General features: G+C 35.7%; 1 protein-coding gene, 1 long non-coding RNA gene and 1 pseudogene across 6 annotated transcripts; 1 reads left to right on the forward strand and 2 right to left on the reverse strand.

Annotated features, from left to right (window-relative positions):
* Positions 1-2,551: 2,551 nt before the first annotated feature.
* On the reverse strand, positions 2,552-7,717 carry LOC129756973 (uncharacterized). Of its 5 annotated transcripts, none has more exons than XM_055754054.1 (6): positions 6,894-7,717; positions 6,042-6,815; positions 5,796-5,985; positions 4,250-5,730; positions 4,012-4,157; positions 2,552-3,067 (listed from the first exon to the last, which is right to left on the reverse strand). In XM_055754054.1, the coding sequence occupies exons 4-6, from the start codon at positions 4,942-4,944 to the stop codon at positions 3,027-3,029; spliced, it is 882 nt and encodes a 293-aa protein (XP_055610029.1). In that variant the 5' UTR covers positions 4,945-5,730; positions 5,796-5,985; positions 6,042-6,815; positions 6,894-7,717; the 3' UTR covers positions 2,552-3,026. The 5 variants fall into 5 exon arrangements, with proteins under 5 accessions (XP_055610029.1, XP_055610025.1, XP_055610028.1 ...); XM_055754050.1 differs by having other exon boundaries at positions 6,042-6,457; positions 6,524-7,717; XM_055754053.1 differs by having other exon boundaries at positions 4,250-5,313; positions 5,372-5,730; positions 6,042-7,717.
* Positions 7,203-12,693, forward strand: LOC129752150 (cell division cycle protein 27 homolog; annotated as a pseudogene).
* Positions 12,694-12,798: 105 nt separating this feature from the next.
* LOC129757018 (uncharacterized) lies at positions 12,799-13,997 on the reverse strand. The gene is made up of 3 exons (XR_008739588.1): positions 13,845-13,997; positions 13,116-13,785; positions 12,799-13,046 (listed from the first exon to the last, which is right to left on the reverse strand). It is a non-coding gene; the product is annotated as an uncharacterized LOC129757018 (long non-coding RNA).
* Positions 13,998-18,871: the final 4,874 nt, after the last annotated feature.

Consider the following 18,871-nt stretch of genomic DNA (forward strand, 5'->3'; position numbering starts at 1 on the left):
GTATGTCAGAGTACATTTTGCAAATGTATTCCAAATTTGAACAAAAGCATATTAGAGTGCATTTGAACCCCCCGGAACGAGGGGTACAAGTGAAAAATTCAATTATCGAGAAATGTTGACCTTTTCTGTCAGTAGATGGTGCTAAGGTTTGTTAAAAAATAGTCCGTTGGCGTTTATATGAAATATTTTAAGAGCTAGGTATCTTGGAATATATTATTTTTGTTAGAATGACCATTCTTAAAACTTTTTTTTTTAAGTCGTTGAACGAGTTTTGCATTGGATAAGTTTACACGTTTCATCAAACTGAGCGTGCCTCATTTATGAATCAACAGCTTTATTGATTTTGTTTGGTTCCCACACGAAAATTTATCATAAATAATCACAAATTTTTTCAAAAAAAGTGCTATTTTTTTGTTAAAAAATAAAAAAATGCTGCAGAAAAATTTCTATTTGCCTGAGCTAGGTTAGAAATATGTATTTTTTTAACCTTCTTCTAACGTACAGTGGAATTTTATGTCCCTCATTACCGGACTGCTTCTTGTTTTAAATTTTTTTTCACTAATATAAATTATTAATTCGCTTGTACTTTTTTTTATATGTATGTAATATTCATCTACACTCAGGCAAATTATTATTACAATTTTCATAAGATGCTTCTTATGAACCGCTATTTAGAGTGTAAAATTGTTTTTCATAAGAGTCTTATGAAATTCTTCTTATTCTCATACGAAGTTCTTATGAAAAATAGAAGAATTGGCATTGTGAAAAAATAATGAAAACATTCATTCCATCAGTCATGTATTTCAACGTCTTCAGAAGCACTCACTAATTGTAAAGTTACTACTTTTACTGATGTGCGCATGATTTTATTCTTCTAAACGGTAAGTTTGAGTTGAAATTTATATTTAGTTGAAAATATTCGAAAACTCATTGAGTTCATTCCATCATAAGACAATCTTATGAATTTCATTATTTTTTCTTATGGCGCCACTTCATAAGAGAATCTTATGGCCTACATAATAGGATTTTTCTGAGTGTACTATTTCATTCTACATAACTCCTCAACATATGAATAAAGGAACAAGTAAATAAAATAAAAAATAATTCTTCCATACACTTTTGGGCTAAAACGTGTTCGATTTTGAACATTCCTCCCCTCTGAGGCTTATCCAAATGAAAATTTAAGATTCAGTTACATTCATATTCTGTTTCAAGGAGTATTTTAGCACATCAAATTTTCTCGTTCTAAATAATATTTTTCATAGTAAATTTAAATTCTTCCGAATTATTGTTTATTGAACAGGCCTAAAATTAATCCGTTATTCTGACTACAGCATAATTTTTAACTCCACAGAGGGCTTTTACCTCTGACCGTGTATCGTCTGAACCGCATCAGGGCTATTAAATCTAGGGGTGGTGCAAAATGCCAAATTGCCCAATCAGCCATGCTGTGACATTGTTTACAAAACAAGAAGGGATCAAAGTGCATCAAGCACGCAGGTATCACGGTTTTAGATTATTCAGTGACAGTATTTAAAATTTGTTTGGTTTAGTCAGGCCGTAAATTTTCCATTAAATTCTGCGTTGGAGTTGCTGTCGAGAATCTGCCAAAAGACTGAACGTGCGGCACTGGCCAACGATGCCAGCCGGAGGGTGATGTAGTTAAACCCATTCATGTGGCAATCGTTTGCCGAGCTATGCCAGCTTGGAGAGAAACCGGATCCGACGGGAGTTTTTTAGCAGTGTTTCAGCACAACAGCAACCACAGCTCCAACCGAGTCAGAATATATCTACACTCAGAGGAAATCTTATTATAAATTTCATAAGATGCATCTTATGAACCACTTTTTTGCGTCCAAACTAATTTTTCATAAGAGTCTTATGAAATTCTTTTAATTTTCGAACGATGTTCTTATGAAAAATAGAAGAAACGGCATTGTGAAAAAACGATGAACACATTCATTCATAGCATCAGTTTTTTTTTTCATCATCTAACAGTACGAAGCAATCGCCAGTTCATAATTATTATAGTTTTCCTTCAAAGTTAAATGTTATTGTTACCCAGACAGGAAAAATCGCCCGAAATCGGCCCGATTTTTGTCCGTACATCTGCTCGATCGGTCCGAAATCGTATAAGAAATCGGGCCGAGTTTAGTAGAAAATCGCGCGAAAATGAAACACTTTTTCGGACGACGATAACTTTTTTCAACCAGTCCAAGCAGATCAAATGTCAAAACAAACGGACCGTTTTCCAACCGAATCCAAACAGTTTTCGAATCGTTTCTGGGCCGATGGCCATGGTCCCTCCGAAATAAAGGACCGATTTTGAACCGAAACCGAACAGTTTTTCGAACCGTTTTTGGGCCGATTGCCATAGTGTCCATCCGAAAAAAGGGACCGATTTCGGACCGATACTGAACGATTTTTCGAACCGTTTCTGCGCCGATTGCCAATGCGTCCATACGAATAAAAGGACCGATTTCGGACCGAAACCGGACGAATTTTCGGACCATTTCTGGGCCGATTGCCAAAAGTTTTGTTGTTGTTTTTTCAAGGTTTCGAATGAATTAAAAAAAAAGAAAACCATTGCTTTGTGAACATTTATTGAAAAAATTTAATTTTGAATTCAATGATACATTGTTGTTTTGTTTTTTTTTTTCTCATTTCACAAAACCTAGCTTTTTATGTAGGAATTCTATTAATGCCCAGGTTTGATGCGATACTTGCCCAGTTCTATCAGTTGGACGTTTTTCAATCGGGTGACTACATCGTCGTGGTGTGTGACTATACCACCAGATTGTCGAGGCTGAGTGTTGTTTGTGCTTGGGTTGGCATGGTCGGAACATCCTTTAAATTCTTTTAATGCCGGCCTTACTCTACGAATGACAAATGATACATTTTGACAAACCGAAAAAAAATCCCAAGTTTGTCCCAAGCCAGAAATGTGTTGTCTGATAAGCATGACATCTTGCGACCGGAATATCATAAGGCACCTGATCATTTCAGCCATTGACGTTCTTGTTGTTCTATTTGGCGGTGGGCAGTAGGCCAAGAAACAACTTTAAACCTGAAAAATGATATTAAAAGCATTAATCTACAAATAAAAAGTTGCTTCATGAATTGAATATTTCAAATAATAAAAAACATTACAAACGCAGTGTTGAGAAAAGAACGCTTGTTTTACAAATTCCTGTTTATAAAAATCAACAAAAAATGTTAAACCACTAACTAACAGTGGTTTAAATTTAGTTCATTAAAATTCGTTCCAATTTCCAAATGTTTACCTATAATTTGTTTAGGGAAAAATAAAAATATTGCCAGTTTGGAATACGGGTATAGATGTCAAGATTTCAAATAACGACCAGAAATAAGATAAGAATAAACATTTAGTATCAAATTCTGAAGTATCTAACAAATTTTGAAAATTACTTCTAAAAAAAATCCAAAAACACTGGCACCTAGTAGTTGGATCCATGGGAATTTATAATACTAAACAGGATCACCAGTTTCTGTGGAGGGAGTAGGCGTCTCTCAATCTCAGGAAATAATAATAATAATCGATCTATTAATGTTAATTAATGTTAAATAAATTATGCTACACAGTTTAAACGGAAAACGTTCACCTAAGAACCATTCCAGGCGGATTTTTTTTTATCATAATTCCTTATCTTAACATTTTATTATTGTTTGATAAATAAATTGTGCTTCTTATTTGCAAATCATCAACCTCACTTCTGCCTTAAAGCAAAATTTTTCATTTCAACAGGACTGCCAATCTGACGAATGTTGAAATGTAAGCAGATATAAATTTGTAATAATAAATTCTCAATTCTGTGTTGTATTGTATAAATTTAAAATTTATAATTTTGAAATAATAAAATCAATAAAAGTAGCTTTAACAAACACAGAATGTACTTTCTTACAAATTTTGTCATCTATTGTACTACACAAACATATTGTACAGATGAAGGATTGTGATATACTTCTACTGAGTTAATACGCAAAACTTACCTTTTATACAAACAGCGAAGATTCTGCATTTCGCAGGGAGCACTTGGGTGGAGGTGGTTTCCTTCCCTGCTGCGGTGGTGGCGTAGAATTGACAGGTTGTGAAAAATATTGGGCTTCCTCTTTGGAGTATATTGGGTTTTTTGGTTCTGAAATTAAGCATGAATTGCAAACGTTTGCAAAGATTCAGTGTCATTTGTGTTTTTGATAGAACTACTAAAGGTACAATTTCAATACTAACCTTGGAACTAGGACCAGTGTTAGAGTTATTATAACCACTGAGCCGTTGCCCGTTGCATTTTGCGGTGCATAGTGGTTGGAATAAATGCTGGGGTGCGAATTCTGGTGTTGACCTTGAATCGGTTTACCAGAACTGGTGGCGTAGCTCGTGTTATGAGAGGGACCGCGTTGCGAATTGTGCTGCTGCTGCTGCTGAGAGAAATGGGTCGAGTTCGAGACATTTGTATTTTTTCTCGAATCAGCTTGACCGTTGCAGTTTTGGGAGGTTCGGTTTTCCGCGTGACCGTAATAATAACCTGATTGCTGACCTTTTCCACCATCGCCATGTGAAGAAGAATTAAATTTTCCTTGGGGTATTGTAGTCGGACGACTGTTTGTAACCAGTAGAAGAATTGGCGTTCGTGTTGTGAGATTAGGGCTGTTGATGATGTGGATGACCATTATTCGTAGGGTTGACATTCCTGTTTGCAAAACTGTTAGAGATATTATTTTCAAAACGTTGCTGTTGATATCCTTTACTTGAATTATTGTAATGCGAGGTTGAGCTCGACGGGTATTGGCTAACATTATTATTGCTGGCAGAATGAGATGTCCTATTGATTGTATTTGCATTTGAATCACCATAGCCTTCATTAGCCAATGATTTATTGAAAGGTGTAGATTCTTTACTCGAACTCTTTTATTTAGTGGCATCATATATCTTCATATATATCATGGCAGGATATCTTCCAGGAAATCAAACAGTGAAACTTTAGCCGATTATTCTGACTCAGAATCGCGTTTGCGTGGTTTAACGGGTGGTTTCGTTCTTCCGGTACGAATGTCATTCTGGACCTGCTTCCTCTCTTCTATTTATTGGAGATTGCTTAACGCTCGATTGACCTTGTTTCTAGTTAACTTCAAAGCATGATTTACTTGATCTTCCGAAAATCCTTTATCCATGATCTTCTGAACGTTTGCATCCACCATTTGTTTAGCACCTCCGCCGAAAGTTTTTTTGGTGCCTAGTTTATTAGCTTCGGCTGCGTTTTCCTTCGATTCACGCTTTTCCTTGTTCTGCAAAATCTTAAAATTTTCGTTAATTTTTTGATAAAAAATACCATCTGGTCACCTACTTAATTACGAATCCTAATGCTGATTGTCCGACATACCATCTGGTCTTGAGCCCGGTGCAAATCGTCGATGGCCAGCTCGTAGTTCTCCAGCCGATTCCAGCCTCACCGCGCCGAAACAATACGCTCATATTATCCGAATTCAGGTCAGAGGTTGCAGGCAAACAGAACCACCGTCAAGTAGTTTAACTTGAGTCCAGACAATTGATCCGCTGGAATTGCTCCAGAAGAGTGCGATCTTTGTATTAACTACAAGTAGTTAAAAAAAATGAAAGTATCGTTCTGCTCGGCAATATAATTTGGGTGCGGTACTGATTTCCTGCCGCTTGGAACAGTTCCATGCTTCCAAGTGAGAGAGCATTTCCGTTGTCTAAAATAAAAATAAGATATTTTAGCAGGGGATTTTTCTGTGATTTTCCACCTCAAATTTCTCACAGTTTTTCGGAAAGGACGGTAAACAATCTCCGGTTGAAGTCTCTAATATAAATTTTTGCTGCCAAAACATCCAATAACCGGCATCTCGCGAATCTCATAGCCAACGCCCACATTGGTATCGTTCAGAAGGGGGCATTCGCCACAGGTGATGAAAAATCTTTGGTCTGATTTGCACTTATTTATCTTCATGCTAAAAAAAAGGAAGTTATCTTCTTAACATGCAATGTAAATAAAAAGTCTACCAACCAAAGGAAGAAATTCTCCTTAAAGAACCGCCCGTAGATACTTTCTTAAAGGAACTGTAGTAGTTGAGGATGTCCCCTCCCAGGGACATGAACAGAGATTTTACCGTTCTAATTTTTCCGAAGTTGATTCAAACATCTACCGCTTAGGGGTCCTAGGTTTCATTCCTTTCTCTGCTGATCCCGGTTTGTCGCTTTACTATGGGTCTAATTTTAAACTGTTAGGTAGGTACTTTTTTTAGCACTCCTCTTTAACCGAATGGCTTTCATGGACATTAGTTAATCGAAGCAAAACCGTTTGCAAGCTTTACCGAAAACAGCAGTCGCTTCCGGAGTTGATTTATTATCGGAGCGCATTTTGGCTTATATGGAAACAATCTAAGCAGCGTTGGTGATTAATTTTTCCATCGAAGCTTCGACCTAGAAATAACATGTTTATCTTTAATTAAAAGAAAACTGATAGCTTGTGTAATCAGAATATCATACCTTCCAAGGATCGGGTTACTGCTTTCACAAGATGAAGATCACCATGATAACATTTTGCCTTTCGTGCAAATTGGCCACAAGCCAGTGATTTACCTTCTCCAACGCCTCATGTAATTTGATTGTTTCGGGCATCTTATTTCAGAGGTCACAAGTCCGGAAGCACTTTTCTTACAGCAGATGGACAAAGCGGCGAAAACTTCCGTCTGAACTATTCAACACTTGCAGCAATTCTCGATACAACTGCTTCCCCTTCCAGGGAAACCGAAAACCCCTTGAATTTTTGGTAACTAACCTTCAAGAAGCAGAAAGAATTACATTAAAGTTAAAAAAATTAGTATCTTCCTAAACAAAAAAATAAACCCAGACTTACAACATCTGGACTGCTCGATGCCAGATTTCTCAAATTTTTCTTAATCCGATTCGGGCAAAATTACCCGGGAGATAATGCCTGAGGGTGCGGCGGAATTTGATTCGGAGTAGATGTATTGTTTGGTCCATCTGCAGGTCCAGTTCCTCCGTCCTTTTTTTCTGGGATTTGTTGGCCCCAATGCTAGCATTGGCGGCAGCGTCGTCATCGGAAATAACGGCTGGTTTTGCTGTTTGGCTGCCTGTTGCTGTTTGATAACGGAGTGAGCGACCGGTTACCGGTGGTACGTTGGGTGCTTGTTGAGCCGTTCCAATGAATGATGACTCATCCAACGTTAACGCGAAATGTGAGAAGGAGCAATGTAAATATTTAATCAAATGCGATTTTCGCGATTTTAATTTAAAATAATGAAAAGCGCAAATGGCGGCTTCGACTTACCCATTCGAATATTTCATTTCGGCTTACGAACTATAAACTTCATAAAGTGACCCGTTGATACCAGCTGATAGACTTTTCGCCCTCAGCAAACAATAATATAACAAAAACTGATAAAGAAAACTCTAATTTTCCATTTATTACCAGTATTGTAATGATTCGCATTGCGACGAAACCAGACCGACATGACAGTTTTCTCGTTGGTTCGTTTTCGTACAGCCGATGCGCTTTGCAAAAAAAAACATACCGTTTAGATTTCGAGCAATCGAGCAGACGGATGGAAATCGAACCGAAAATGTACCGAATTCTAACCGCTAGAATTCGAGTGCCGCCATCTCTGTTTTGCAATCGGCCCGATTGAGCAAACCTTCCTGACAGGGATCTCCGGAATGGTAAGTTCGATTTGATGTTTTTGGTGTGAACGTTGAATATATTAGTAAACTAAAATACATTATTTGTTTACTTTTCAGCAAGCTGATCGGCAAAAAAAAACTTTGATGGAGCCGTCTGTTGATGCGCTGCTGATGGTGACCATGAAGGATTTAATTTTAAACAAATTTGGCAAACAATAAAGTGAATGTTTTCAGCATGAAATATCGTGAATTTTTCTTATTAGAAAGTGATTTACTGTTTCCATAAGAATCTCTTAAGCCTAGTCCACACGTCCACACTAGGCAACTTGGACTGCGATTTTGGTTGCTGAGACTTGTTTTTGTTTACATTTGATGAGATGCTCGTCTCAAGTCTCCCGACAAGTATGGGAGACATTCAGCAACCAAGATGTAAACATAAACAAGTCTCAGCAACCGCAATCGCAGTTCAAGTTGCCGAGTGTGGACTAGGCTTTATGAAAACCAACAACCTCTCATTGAAGTAGGAGTTCATCTTCAGAATTCATTCGCGTCATAAGACAATCTTATGAATTTCATTAATTTTTCTTATGGCGCCACTTCATAAGAGAATCTTATGGCATACATAATAGTTTTTTTCTGAGTGTAGTATAACAAATGTAGAACAAACTCCAGGCAATGGTGCAGGGGCGGAAGTGGGAACCCCTTTCCGGAAGCAACAGTTTAAGTATCTAGCCGCCATGTTTCGGTGTTTTACCTATAATGCATAGTCCAGTTTTAAGCAGTGACCAAGCGAATTTGATAATGACACCTTCGCCACAGCAGTTTTCGACTTTGGCCACCGATTGTCATCAGCCGCAACAACCTCCCGGTTCGCAAATCCAACAACAGCCGAATACGATACAGCAACAGCAAATCATAGCCGAAAGTGAACAGCAGGAAATGGCTCTCCTGTGCAGTAACAAAAAGATGCAACCACAATTTAGGTAAAATTGGCAACATAATTAACCGGAAGAGCGACACCACGGTAAGAATTAGCTATCCCGATTTCCTTTTGCCGTATTTAGTTCAGTGTTTCATCTTTCTAGGCAACAACGATGCTGCTGCAGCAACAAAGTACAAACACCAAACCGATTGTGTTTAGTCAGACAGGCAACCAGTTGATGACGCCGCGAACACCCAACACGACCGGCGGTGCCCTGCAGGCCCAGAATGTACGGCGAAGTTCCAGGCTTTTTAGCAACAACAACTATTCAGTCAAGGAGAACACCAAGAGTCCTCAATTGAATAATATTCGTGGCACCTCGATCTTCGCCACGTAAATCGAAGCAAAGAATTTCCAAGAATCTAAACAGTAGTACGGACAGCTTGCTGGAAAATGTCCACAAACGAAAGTCTTCAACCGGAAGCGATGGAAGGAGAAGATCGAAATCATCACTTTCAGTGAAAAAGTTTTCTTCAACAACATTATCAACAGTGCCCAGAAAATGGCACAGCACGTGCTGGTCATGAAAAAACAGAGCGCCGATGGCTTGATGACACTGCGGGAACTCGGCCAGGGCTATCTTCGGTTACAGAGCTACGAGTGCGAAAAGGCCATCGAACACTTTAGTGACGTTTAATCGCATCACTACAACAGCAGTTGGGTTCAAACAGGGCTGGTAGCGAGTCACTTTTTAGTGACTTGGTCACTTTTTTTGGGTCAGTCACTAAAAAGTCACTTTTTTCATCATTTGGTCACTAAAGTCACTATTTTCCGAAAAATGGTCACTTTTATCACCAAAAGTCACTTTTTTCACCGAAAATATACCAATGAAAGAGTAATTTGAACTGCGCGTGTTAATATTGACGGTAGTAACGGTAAATTACTTGATCAGTCATTTAGAATTTTTTTTCGCCTCCGGCGGAATTTCGGCATAAATCACCCTTGGCTTGAGACATTTCGATCTACGACATTATTTGACGTTCATGAATTGAAACTAACTTTGATTGTAGATTTTAATTTTTAGTTCAATCAATTTTTTGTATTGGAACTCAAAACATGATATACAAAAACCCTATCTCATCTTTAGAATAGGTTTTTATTAAGAAGTGTAACTAAGATTGAGATTGAAACGAACCATTTTTTTTTATTAAAAAAATCTTTTAATGTCATAACAAATGTTATGTTGATATGAAATATTCTTTAAAAAAACAATTTCATACTCAATTTTATTTCGTGTTTTTTGTTCTTCTAAATACTTAAAAAAAAAGTTTCAAAAATTTACACAAGGCCACAAAATTTACATTTTTCTTAGGTGCAATGAATTTAAACGGTAATATCAACTAATTTGGGTTCCCCGAATCTAAATATGTATGCAATATTTCTATCAGCTTTTGTTATTGAAATGACTTTTGAAAATAATTATTCAAACGCCACAAAAAAAACACTTTTGAAAATAATTAAAAATCTTTAGAGAAGTTTCTGCACTTTTTTTTAACAAAAACTCAAATCAAAATCATTGAATCAATTGATGAGTTTTAAATAGAATCAGGTTTTTTTACACTTTCTGCTGTGATGTCAAAAATACTTGTAATGACATTTTTCCATAATCAGTTATCTAGCAATGTTTGATTTTACTAGTAATAAACTCTTTATCACAAAAACTAAATGTGTTCGGCCGAATTTGACAAAATTTCTAGTTTAGGACACTATTTACCAAATCAATAATTTAAAAAATAAGCACCAAAATGGTTATAGTGAAACATGTTTATTGAAAAAACTCTTCCTGAAATGTTTTTAAAAACTAATCTTTTTTATTTCCATATTGTTTTTTTCAATCTTCAAATAAATTTACCGAATTTAACTGTACAGTTTTTTTTTAATTTTTTAATCAACTTGCCGAATTTTTTTTAATCAAACTTTTTAAATTTTAAACACATATTTTTAAATATTGTTTCCTTGTTTTAAAATTCTGAATTTTCGTGCTCTTCGACCATAAGCCTCCAAATTTTTTAAAATAAAAAAACATAATTTCAACCTTCTGTTCTTTCAGGACCCAATATTTTAATCAAAAGAGACAAAACACTCAGAGCTTGTAATTTAAAGCTTAAAAACCTGCGATTGAAAATTTAAAAACTTTTTATTAATATTTTTTATATGAAATCATGTTTTTTGGATCGATCATGATTTTTTAAATTATTCTAAAAAGTTTGAAAAATTGTTCTAAGTAGCAACTTTAAAAATAAATTTTAATACGCAATGTTAACTAAATTTGTACTTGATTTGTGCTTTCAATATTAATAACAAAAGTTTTGAACTCATTATTTTGAATTTTTCATCAGTTTTAATCATTCACGTAATTACTCATTTTCTAACATTTCTGTGTCAGTGTAGTTGAACATGAAGTTATTATTTAAGCTTCAAAAATGACATTTTGATAACTGGAGGATTTTACTTCATTAAAGGTTTTATGTCTGGCTTATATAACTGGCACTTTAAAATAATCATAAATATATTCTTCTTTTTATCAAATTAAATTAAACCATCGAACATCGAATAAATTCTGTTCAAAATTCATTTCTTATTCAGTAATCGGTAATTCACATTTTAAATCGTGATTAAATATTTTTTGTTCAAATTAAAAAATTACAGCGGAATTTCTCACTAAACTTCCAGTTGAAAATGAGGATCACATCTATTCATGGTGAGTTTTGTACAAGGTTGGACATTTATGTTAGAATTCAGATTTTTTTAATTTTTAATTTGCTAAGAAATTCTTTTGAAACTAATTTATTTCTTACTTCCTTGACTTATCGAAAATTTGAAACATTGATTGTAATATGTTTCCAAAATTTAGTTTATCAGTTCCCCCTGGACGGGTGCTTCGCACGGGCCTGTTTTGGTCACATTTTTTGTACTTCAAAGTTACTTTTTTCGTTCTACATAGTCACTATTTGGTCACTTTTTTCGGTCCTTAAAGTCACTATTTGGTCACTTTTTTTCAAATTTTGGTCACTAAAGTCCTTACTTTTTCATTGTCAAACCGCTACCAGCCCTGGTTCAAAGTATGATCGCCCTGTCGCACCACGAGATGCGAGAGTATGAAGCAGTCGTTAACATTTTCCGAGAGATTCACGATCGGGAACCGCACCATTTGCAGTACATGGAAATCTAAAGTACCAATCTGTGGCAACTGCAGAAAGATGTGGTGCTATCGGCCCTAGCTCAGAATTTGATGACCCAGGACAACACGTCACCAATCACGTGGTGTGTGGCTGGAAATTGCTATTTCACCTACAAGGAACACGAAACAGCATTCAAGTTCTTCTTCCGTGCAATACAGGTAAGACTGTGGCCTGGGTATCATCATAACACGATTCTCAATCAATGATTTTGTACACCTCTTTTAATTCACAGGTTGATGAAGACTTCACCTATAGCTACACACTGCTAGGTCACGAGTTAGTCATGACGGAGGAACTTAAGAAGGCCTCGACGATGTAGCCATGTTGTCTGCTTTTAGAGTAAGCTGTCGAACACAATATGTACATTATTTCATTATCTTAAAACAAAACTTATTTTCGCAGATGTGGTACGAAAAACGCGAACCTGGTAAAAAAGCAGAATTTACATTCTGCGAGTGGAAAGATCTTCAGATGTCGACACTGGAGTAATTTCGGTAGCCAAACGGCAGCTATTGGATTTGAAGGCACATACAATTTCCTCGAAAAATCCATCATCGGACATTACTTCAACCAGGATGGCGAAAACGAATCAAACTTGGATATGGTCATGGCCATGGGATTGCTCTGTGTAGGACTGTACCCGAACGTGGAAAAGACATACCGTAAAAAGTCCTAACTCTGCGCATTTTAGATGATTTTTTTTTAATCATATGGATATTTAAGAGGCATTTTAGTTTGAAAGTTCCGTTTGCCGATAGTGTATCCATTTCATTATATACTATGTTAGTGAGAGAGGGAGCCGTAATAATCGCGGTGACTCAACTGTTAGTATTCAAACTTGTTTTAGGAAAGTAAAGGGACTACTTAGGGTTCAATTCCAATATCTGTTTTTCGAATACAATACAACACAATACAATACAATAGAAATACAACCAAATATATAACATATGGGTTAGATTAGTCTTATCAAATCACTGGCAAAAAATGCAATGTTTTTCTGAAGCAATGCATCTCCGCCTTCGGATTTTTGGCTGTCGTTCGATCCAAGTGATGCGGATAACTCTGGTTTGATCAGTTGGACGAGGTATTTTTGTCGCAGGTTGACACTTACGCTGACCGCTGCTGTCTGCTCTACCTGGGCCATCTGATGTTGGCCGTCAGACGGTTCATGCTGCAGCTTTACCTCTCTTTCTTTTGAATAACGCTGTAGGAAGATTGAAGAAGAGAACAGTTTTTAAGAGTTTATACAGTAAATTATTTGAATGGAACTCACAGCGTACATCTCCAGCCATGATTCGCACTCTTCTTCCCTTCGTGTTTGGCTTCGGAAGAGTCGTTTGCAGTGCTGCTCCTAAAGGATGTCAGTGTCCTCTAACAGGTACGGGTTCACTTCTTCCAGATATTCCAGCTGTTTGGCGGAGGCACGTTCCAGGACCGGTTTGAGCATTTCGAACGGAATTCCGCCGGTACAATCCAGCAGCTCTATGTTTCAGCTTCTATGAGTCGAATGCACAGGTCGTACAGGCTAGGCACGATTCCAGTAAAGGTTTTGATGCCGGAAAAAACTTTGGTGCGAAGATTTTTGGACTACATGCTGTGGCCGAGGGTTTCTCCTTCGGTCAGAATCGACCGCTGAGCCTTGCAGTTGTTGGAAAATACACAATCCATCACGACCTGGTTCAGCGGAATCGGGCGATAATTGGGAGAAATGGTTGGTAGCGATTCTACCAACTCCGAAGCGTCCGGCAATGGTTCCAGTTTAACTTTCTGCTTCAGTAGGGAGGGCGTTGAGGAGTAGGAACTGCTGCTGTAGCCACTGCTGTTGGAGGCAGTGCTCGGAAATCGGGCTTCACGGCTTTTGCTCGAGGAGCTAGGAGATTGTTTTTCCGTTTTGGCATTACGGGGTAGAAAAACCAGAAAAACAGCCACTGTTGTTTGCCACTCTAAAACAAAAACAAAAGATTTAAATTCAAGTTGATGGTGACGTCATATAAAACACCACCACCAAAGCACGACTGTTTCGGTCATACTTTTCATTGCTTTTCTTTGACACAAAACGTAAACAATGTAATAGGCTGTCAAAATTTTGCCTTCCGTGCCCACTTCCTCACCGCGCCTACTTTGTGTCAAAGTTGTTCCACCCCTAGATTTAATAGCCCTGAACCGCATAGCATGAAAAAGTAAATATTTACTTTGGTACCGGACGGACATCAGCAATCCACTGTTAAAACGTATATCGGATAGTATAACAAGCCTACAGCAGCCAACGGGCCTACTATTGTGGACAGGATGTCCTTGGACCCTGCTACCACTAATAAGCAGAAGGGTCTCTCTTCTACAGCAGGTCACCACCCACAAACAATGTCACTCGGATCGGATGCTATGTAGAACTCCTTCGACATCCAGGAATGTACCACCACGTACCGCTCCTTCAGCAACGCAACCCTGCTTATTAGTGCTGAAAACGATCGAATACCAAACCTACTGATGTCTCACAAACAACCATGTTAAAAATGGATAAGGACTCTGGAAATATTCAGTAGACAAGGTCAGTCGTAATCATTTTTTATATGCTTGTGTTTTCAAATGCTGTTGAAACTCATTTTAACAACGTTACTGATATGCATTCATTTCATTGACGGAGCTTTTTGATTTACTGATTCAATTCAATTCTAGATTCATTTTTCACATTACTTAGACGTATGTACCTAGTTTCAAATTTTCCACTTAAAGTTTGATTTGCTAGATACTAAACTACATTTTGAAATTATCTTCCTTATTCAGATTTACATTTGGTGACTTAACATTCATTTTCGAATTTGATTATGACTAAGGACTTCCATGCAACCTCAGACGTACATAGGTATGATTTGTAAAATTTGGTTTCCATATTCCATACATATTTAGCAATACATTTTTGTTGTCAAAGTAGTTATACAAATTAAGACTGCTAGCTGAAACTTCTGTCTCAGATCTCAAGTTCGATACTCACGTTCATGAATTAAAATGTCCATAAGGCAAACCCTCAAACATGTGTTAAGTACCATATTATTTTCCAATTGAATATTCAAAACTATATATTTATATATATATATTTTTTTTAGTTTAGGGGTTTTCATTGAATTATCCCGTTTTCAACTACTCTTTTAGTTAATATACCTGTTACATAACTTCCAGTTACTCGAACATCCAGTGCATGTTAAATAATCTAGATTAACTTACATATGTTACTTACATTCAAATAAAAAGTCAGCCATTCGACCTTAATTGGCTTCAATTGCGTGTATGTCCTATTCATAGCTTGTTCACTTTTTTTTGTGGCAATTAGAACCCATTTCAAAATAAATAATAAATAGATTACTGTCATATCGAAAATTTCTTAGACAGTCGATTAATAAGTTAAATGGTTTGTCGAATAAGTTCGCAATTAAAATCATTTACCAGATATTTTCAACATGCCGTCAAAACCAACTCGTACTTTCTTAAATATTTTAATAACTTGTTTTACACTAAATCTTCGCTCAAGCATTTAACCAGTATTAACTATGAATTTTTAAATTATTTGGATTAACACACGCTATTTTATATACATTTGTAATCGTGGTTATAATGGTTATTATTTCTTCATTTTGATTGCCAACAAGTCAAGTCAAAATAAAAAAAAAACAGATCAACAGTACAGTCTGCTGAAAGTACATACCAATTCTGGCTGGCTGTTTTATTCATTTATTAATTTTTTTTGGGGCACTTAAGGTTACGATGATGAAAATTTAGTTTATATTAACAGACTTCGAAATGTTTTCTCAACCGAAATAAAAACTTTCACATGGATATCCTGAATTCAATCGAATCATACATTCTCTTCCTCTAAAGCTAAACTAAACCGAATGATCAGCAACAATGAAAAAAAACCTCATTTCCGCTGTTCACAACCTAAATCGTTCTTGACTAACTCTCTCGAGATCACAGTCATCCTCTCTGATATAATTACACAAGTATAATAAGTTAGTAACTTTCACAAAAAATTTTTGTCCATGGAGTTATTCAACTTTAAAATGACTTTTTCATCGTCACAAGTCAGATTACTTAATTTGACTATCCAGTTGTGCTTTTCGCTTAGTCAAACAATAAATTCAGTAGCTAATGTTATCTTATTTGCATCAGTGATAAATGAAACTATTAGCTTGCAATCTACTTCAATATTTTGTTTGGTTGTCTTTAAAGGATGTGCTTATCTAATTACTCTGCTCCAAAGCCTATTTTTGACTCTTACTTCTTTTGATATTCGTGTGGTATGCTTCAACCAGTAATCATCCAAGTGTTTCGTGATAAGCAGTAATAGGTTACAAGCTCGTAACAAGTCAAACATCATCCCTTTTTTTATTTATTTTTTATTTTATTCTATTACTTTGCTGAACCAGAGTAAATTTTCGAATTGTTCTTTGATTCATTAATAAATTTAAACATATTCATGTAGTCCTGGAATCCTTTGGCATATAGTCCGAGCCACTGGTTCTAACACCTCTTATGGACTGCAGCCCACAGCGAGCGGTCCAGCAGTAGAAGAAGAAAAAATCTGGAATCTTCCCTATGAATTCATCAAAACTAGTTTTCCTTATTTTTTAATAATGCTGGTAACTTTTCGACCAATAACTTCGAATAACATTGTAAAAAGAATGATTTTATAACGCTTCTAGAACTTTTTTCTCTCCTGAATATATATTTAGTATAGAAATTTCTAATTTTCGCTGGTTCATTTCTTATTGTGTAAATGTATTCTGGAATGATTTTACTTTCTCTAACTTCAAACAATACGTAATAAATACTTCTAAAAATGTTTTCATACTTTGTTTTTATCAAAACCTTATATAAAATTTTGCTGTTCATTTTTTTTGCTATTTGTTATAGAACTTTTCTTTTGAACTACTCAGAACGGAGAGCAAAACTTGAAGTTGAAGCATATCGCTTCCTAGTTGGGGGCCGTTCACTAATTACGTAAGCACGATTTTGGAAATTTTCAACCCTCCCTCCCCCCCTGGTAAGACAAAGTAAGATTTTTCAAAACCCCCCCTCCCCCCCTGGTAAGATCTTACGTTTTTTATTCTTTGAGAAATTGACATCTTTTTTTCAAAAATATCTTGGAAATATTAAAAATGTTACATTACATGCTTCAAAGCAAAGCACTTTTTAATTAAAATTAAAAAAACTGAATTTGAAAAGCACAATCTATACAAAACAACAGATGAAATGTCATAAACGATTAAAGAAAACATCATTCAAGACGTAGCATGTTTGGGGTTACAATAATTTTCAAGAAATTTCCACAATCGAATAAACAATATCAAATCTGAATTCCGATTTCAAAAAGAGAGATCAGGTTAGCACAAGGTACCAGGTTGGCACAAGGTGTTTTTTTACCTGGAAATCATAAAAATCTTTAAAAAAAAATCATTCTTCACTACTAGAGATGGGGCAAAAATGTTTAACGACAATCAAGTTGTAAACTTACCTTAAAGCTCAGACTTATTCAGCAGTAAACGATACAGTTTTAGGATTTTTTGGTTAATCTTTTGTAAAATTTAGAGTTGGTGTTGGCTATCACCGAAAATTCTAGACATTCATTATTAAAAGCGCCTTATGATTTTTTAAAGATTTTTTTCTGAATAAAGTCATTTTAGAAATATGATGGATTCAAATCGTGGGTGTCACAATGTGCCATTTTCCTTTTTGTTTCTATAAATTTCTCAATTAAAAAGATTGTTATGATGGAAAGCGAAAAGCGACAATCTTTTTTTAAATAATGTTATTTAGTGTTTTTTATGGCATGTTGGTTTGAATTGGTTCTCTATAAATTTTAAAGAACTTGCAATTTTTTTTATTAATCAAATACACTAAAAGATAAATAGCATAACATCAAAATTAACCAACAAATAGGTAAGGAGTAAAAAAAAACCTGAGTACCTATTATGGTTGCGTATGGCTGTGGCTGTGATTAATTTTTAATGTAACATTTCTTACGTAAGATTTTTGGAAACCCCCCCTACCCCCCTAGTAAGAGATCGTAAGCAAATGTCAAACCCCCCCACCCCCCCTATGTGCTTACGTAATTAGTGAACAGCCCCTTGATATCCTTTCAACATTGATTATTAACAACTGATTTTGTTAATTGAAGCTTTCAACTTTAATTTGAAATAAATGGAAAAAAAAATGTTTTTCAAGATTCGTAAAATAATAAACAATTTCGTATTAAATTCTTTCAAGACACGATTCACCCACTCATCTCATGTCCTTTTGATACTTGTCGTAACATCGTATTAGGAATATACTCGCCGTAATTTCTTATTCTTATCAATTCTGTTCACAAGATAATACAATGTTTTCACAATACAAACATTTTTGATCAATCAGCCGCATACAGTGATTCAGAACATTCAAAACTCCGGTAATTTGACTTAAATAATAAATCCATGGCATTCATGAAGACCTCGGCTTTGGTTTATTTCTGTAGAAAATAACCATTTCCGTATTCTTGTTTTTTTTTGTTCTTCCTTAGAATCCAACTTCAAATTTTAGTTTTATGAATATCTCAATGAGTTTTTTTAAACAAATTAACTACAACTCCCATGTATTACAGAAGTTTGTTTATTGTCATTTTCATTAACCCAACCCTTGATAACCATTATTATACATTAAATGACTTCTTTATCCATCCAATTTAACCCTTGTGGTTAGTCTATCTCCTCAAACCCTTTTTTTAATCAATAGCTAGGAACTTTGTCTATGTTTCATTTACTGATAATTTGCTGTAAACACTTTAGGGACAAATATGACCCTTTCTTTGACTTTTTTATTTCATTTCTTATTAAGTTAGTTAATCCCATTTGGAAATATTCTAATTAACAACTTGATCTTCCAGGATTGTGATTAACCTTTAAAGTCTCAACGCCAAAAAAATAATTTGTAAACCATTAACCGTTTTGGGGACTTTATTCACCCCAACGGGACTTCAACTTGAAAATTGTACTTTTT

The sequence above is a fragment of the Uranotaenia lowii genome, chromosome 3 (genome assembly GCF_029784155.1).
Source record: "Uranotaenia lowii strain MFRU-FL chromosome 3, ASM2978415v1, whole genome shotgun sequence".
Taxonomy (NCBI): domain Eukaryota; kingdom Metazoa; phylum Arthropoda; class Insecta; order Diptera; family Culicidae; genus Uranotaenia; species Uranotaenia lowii.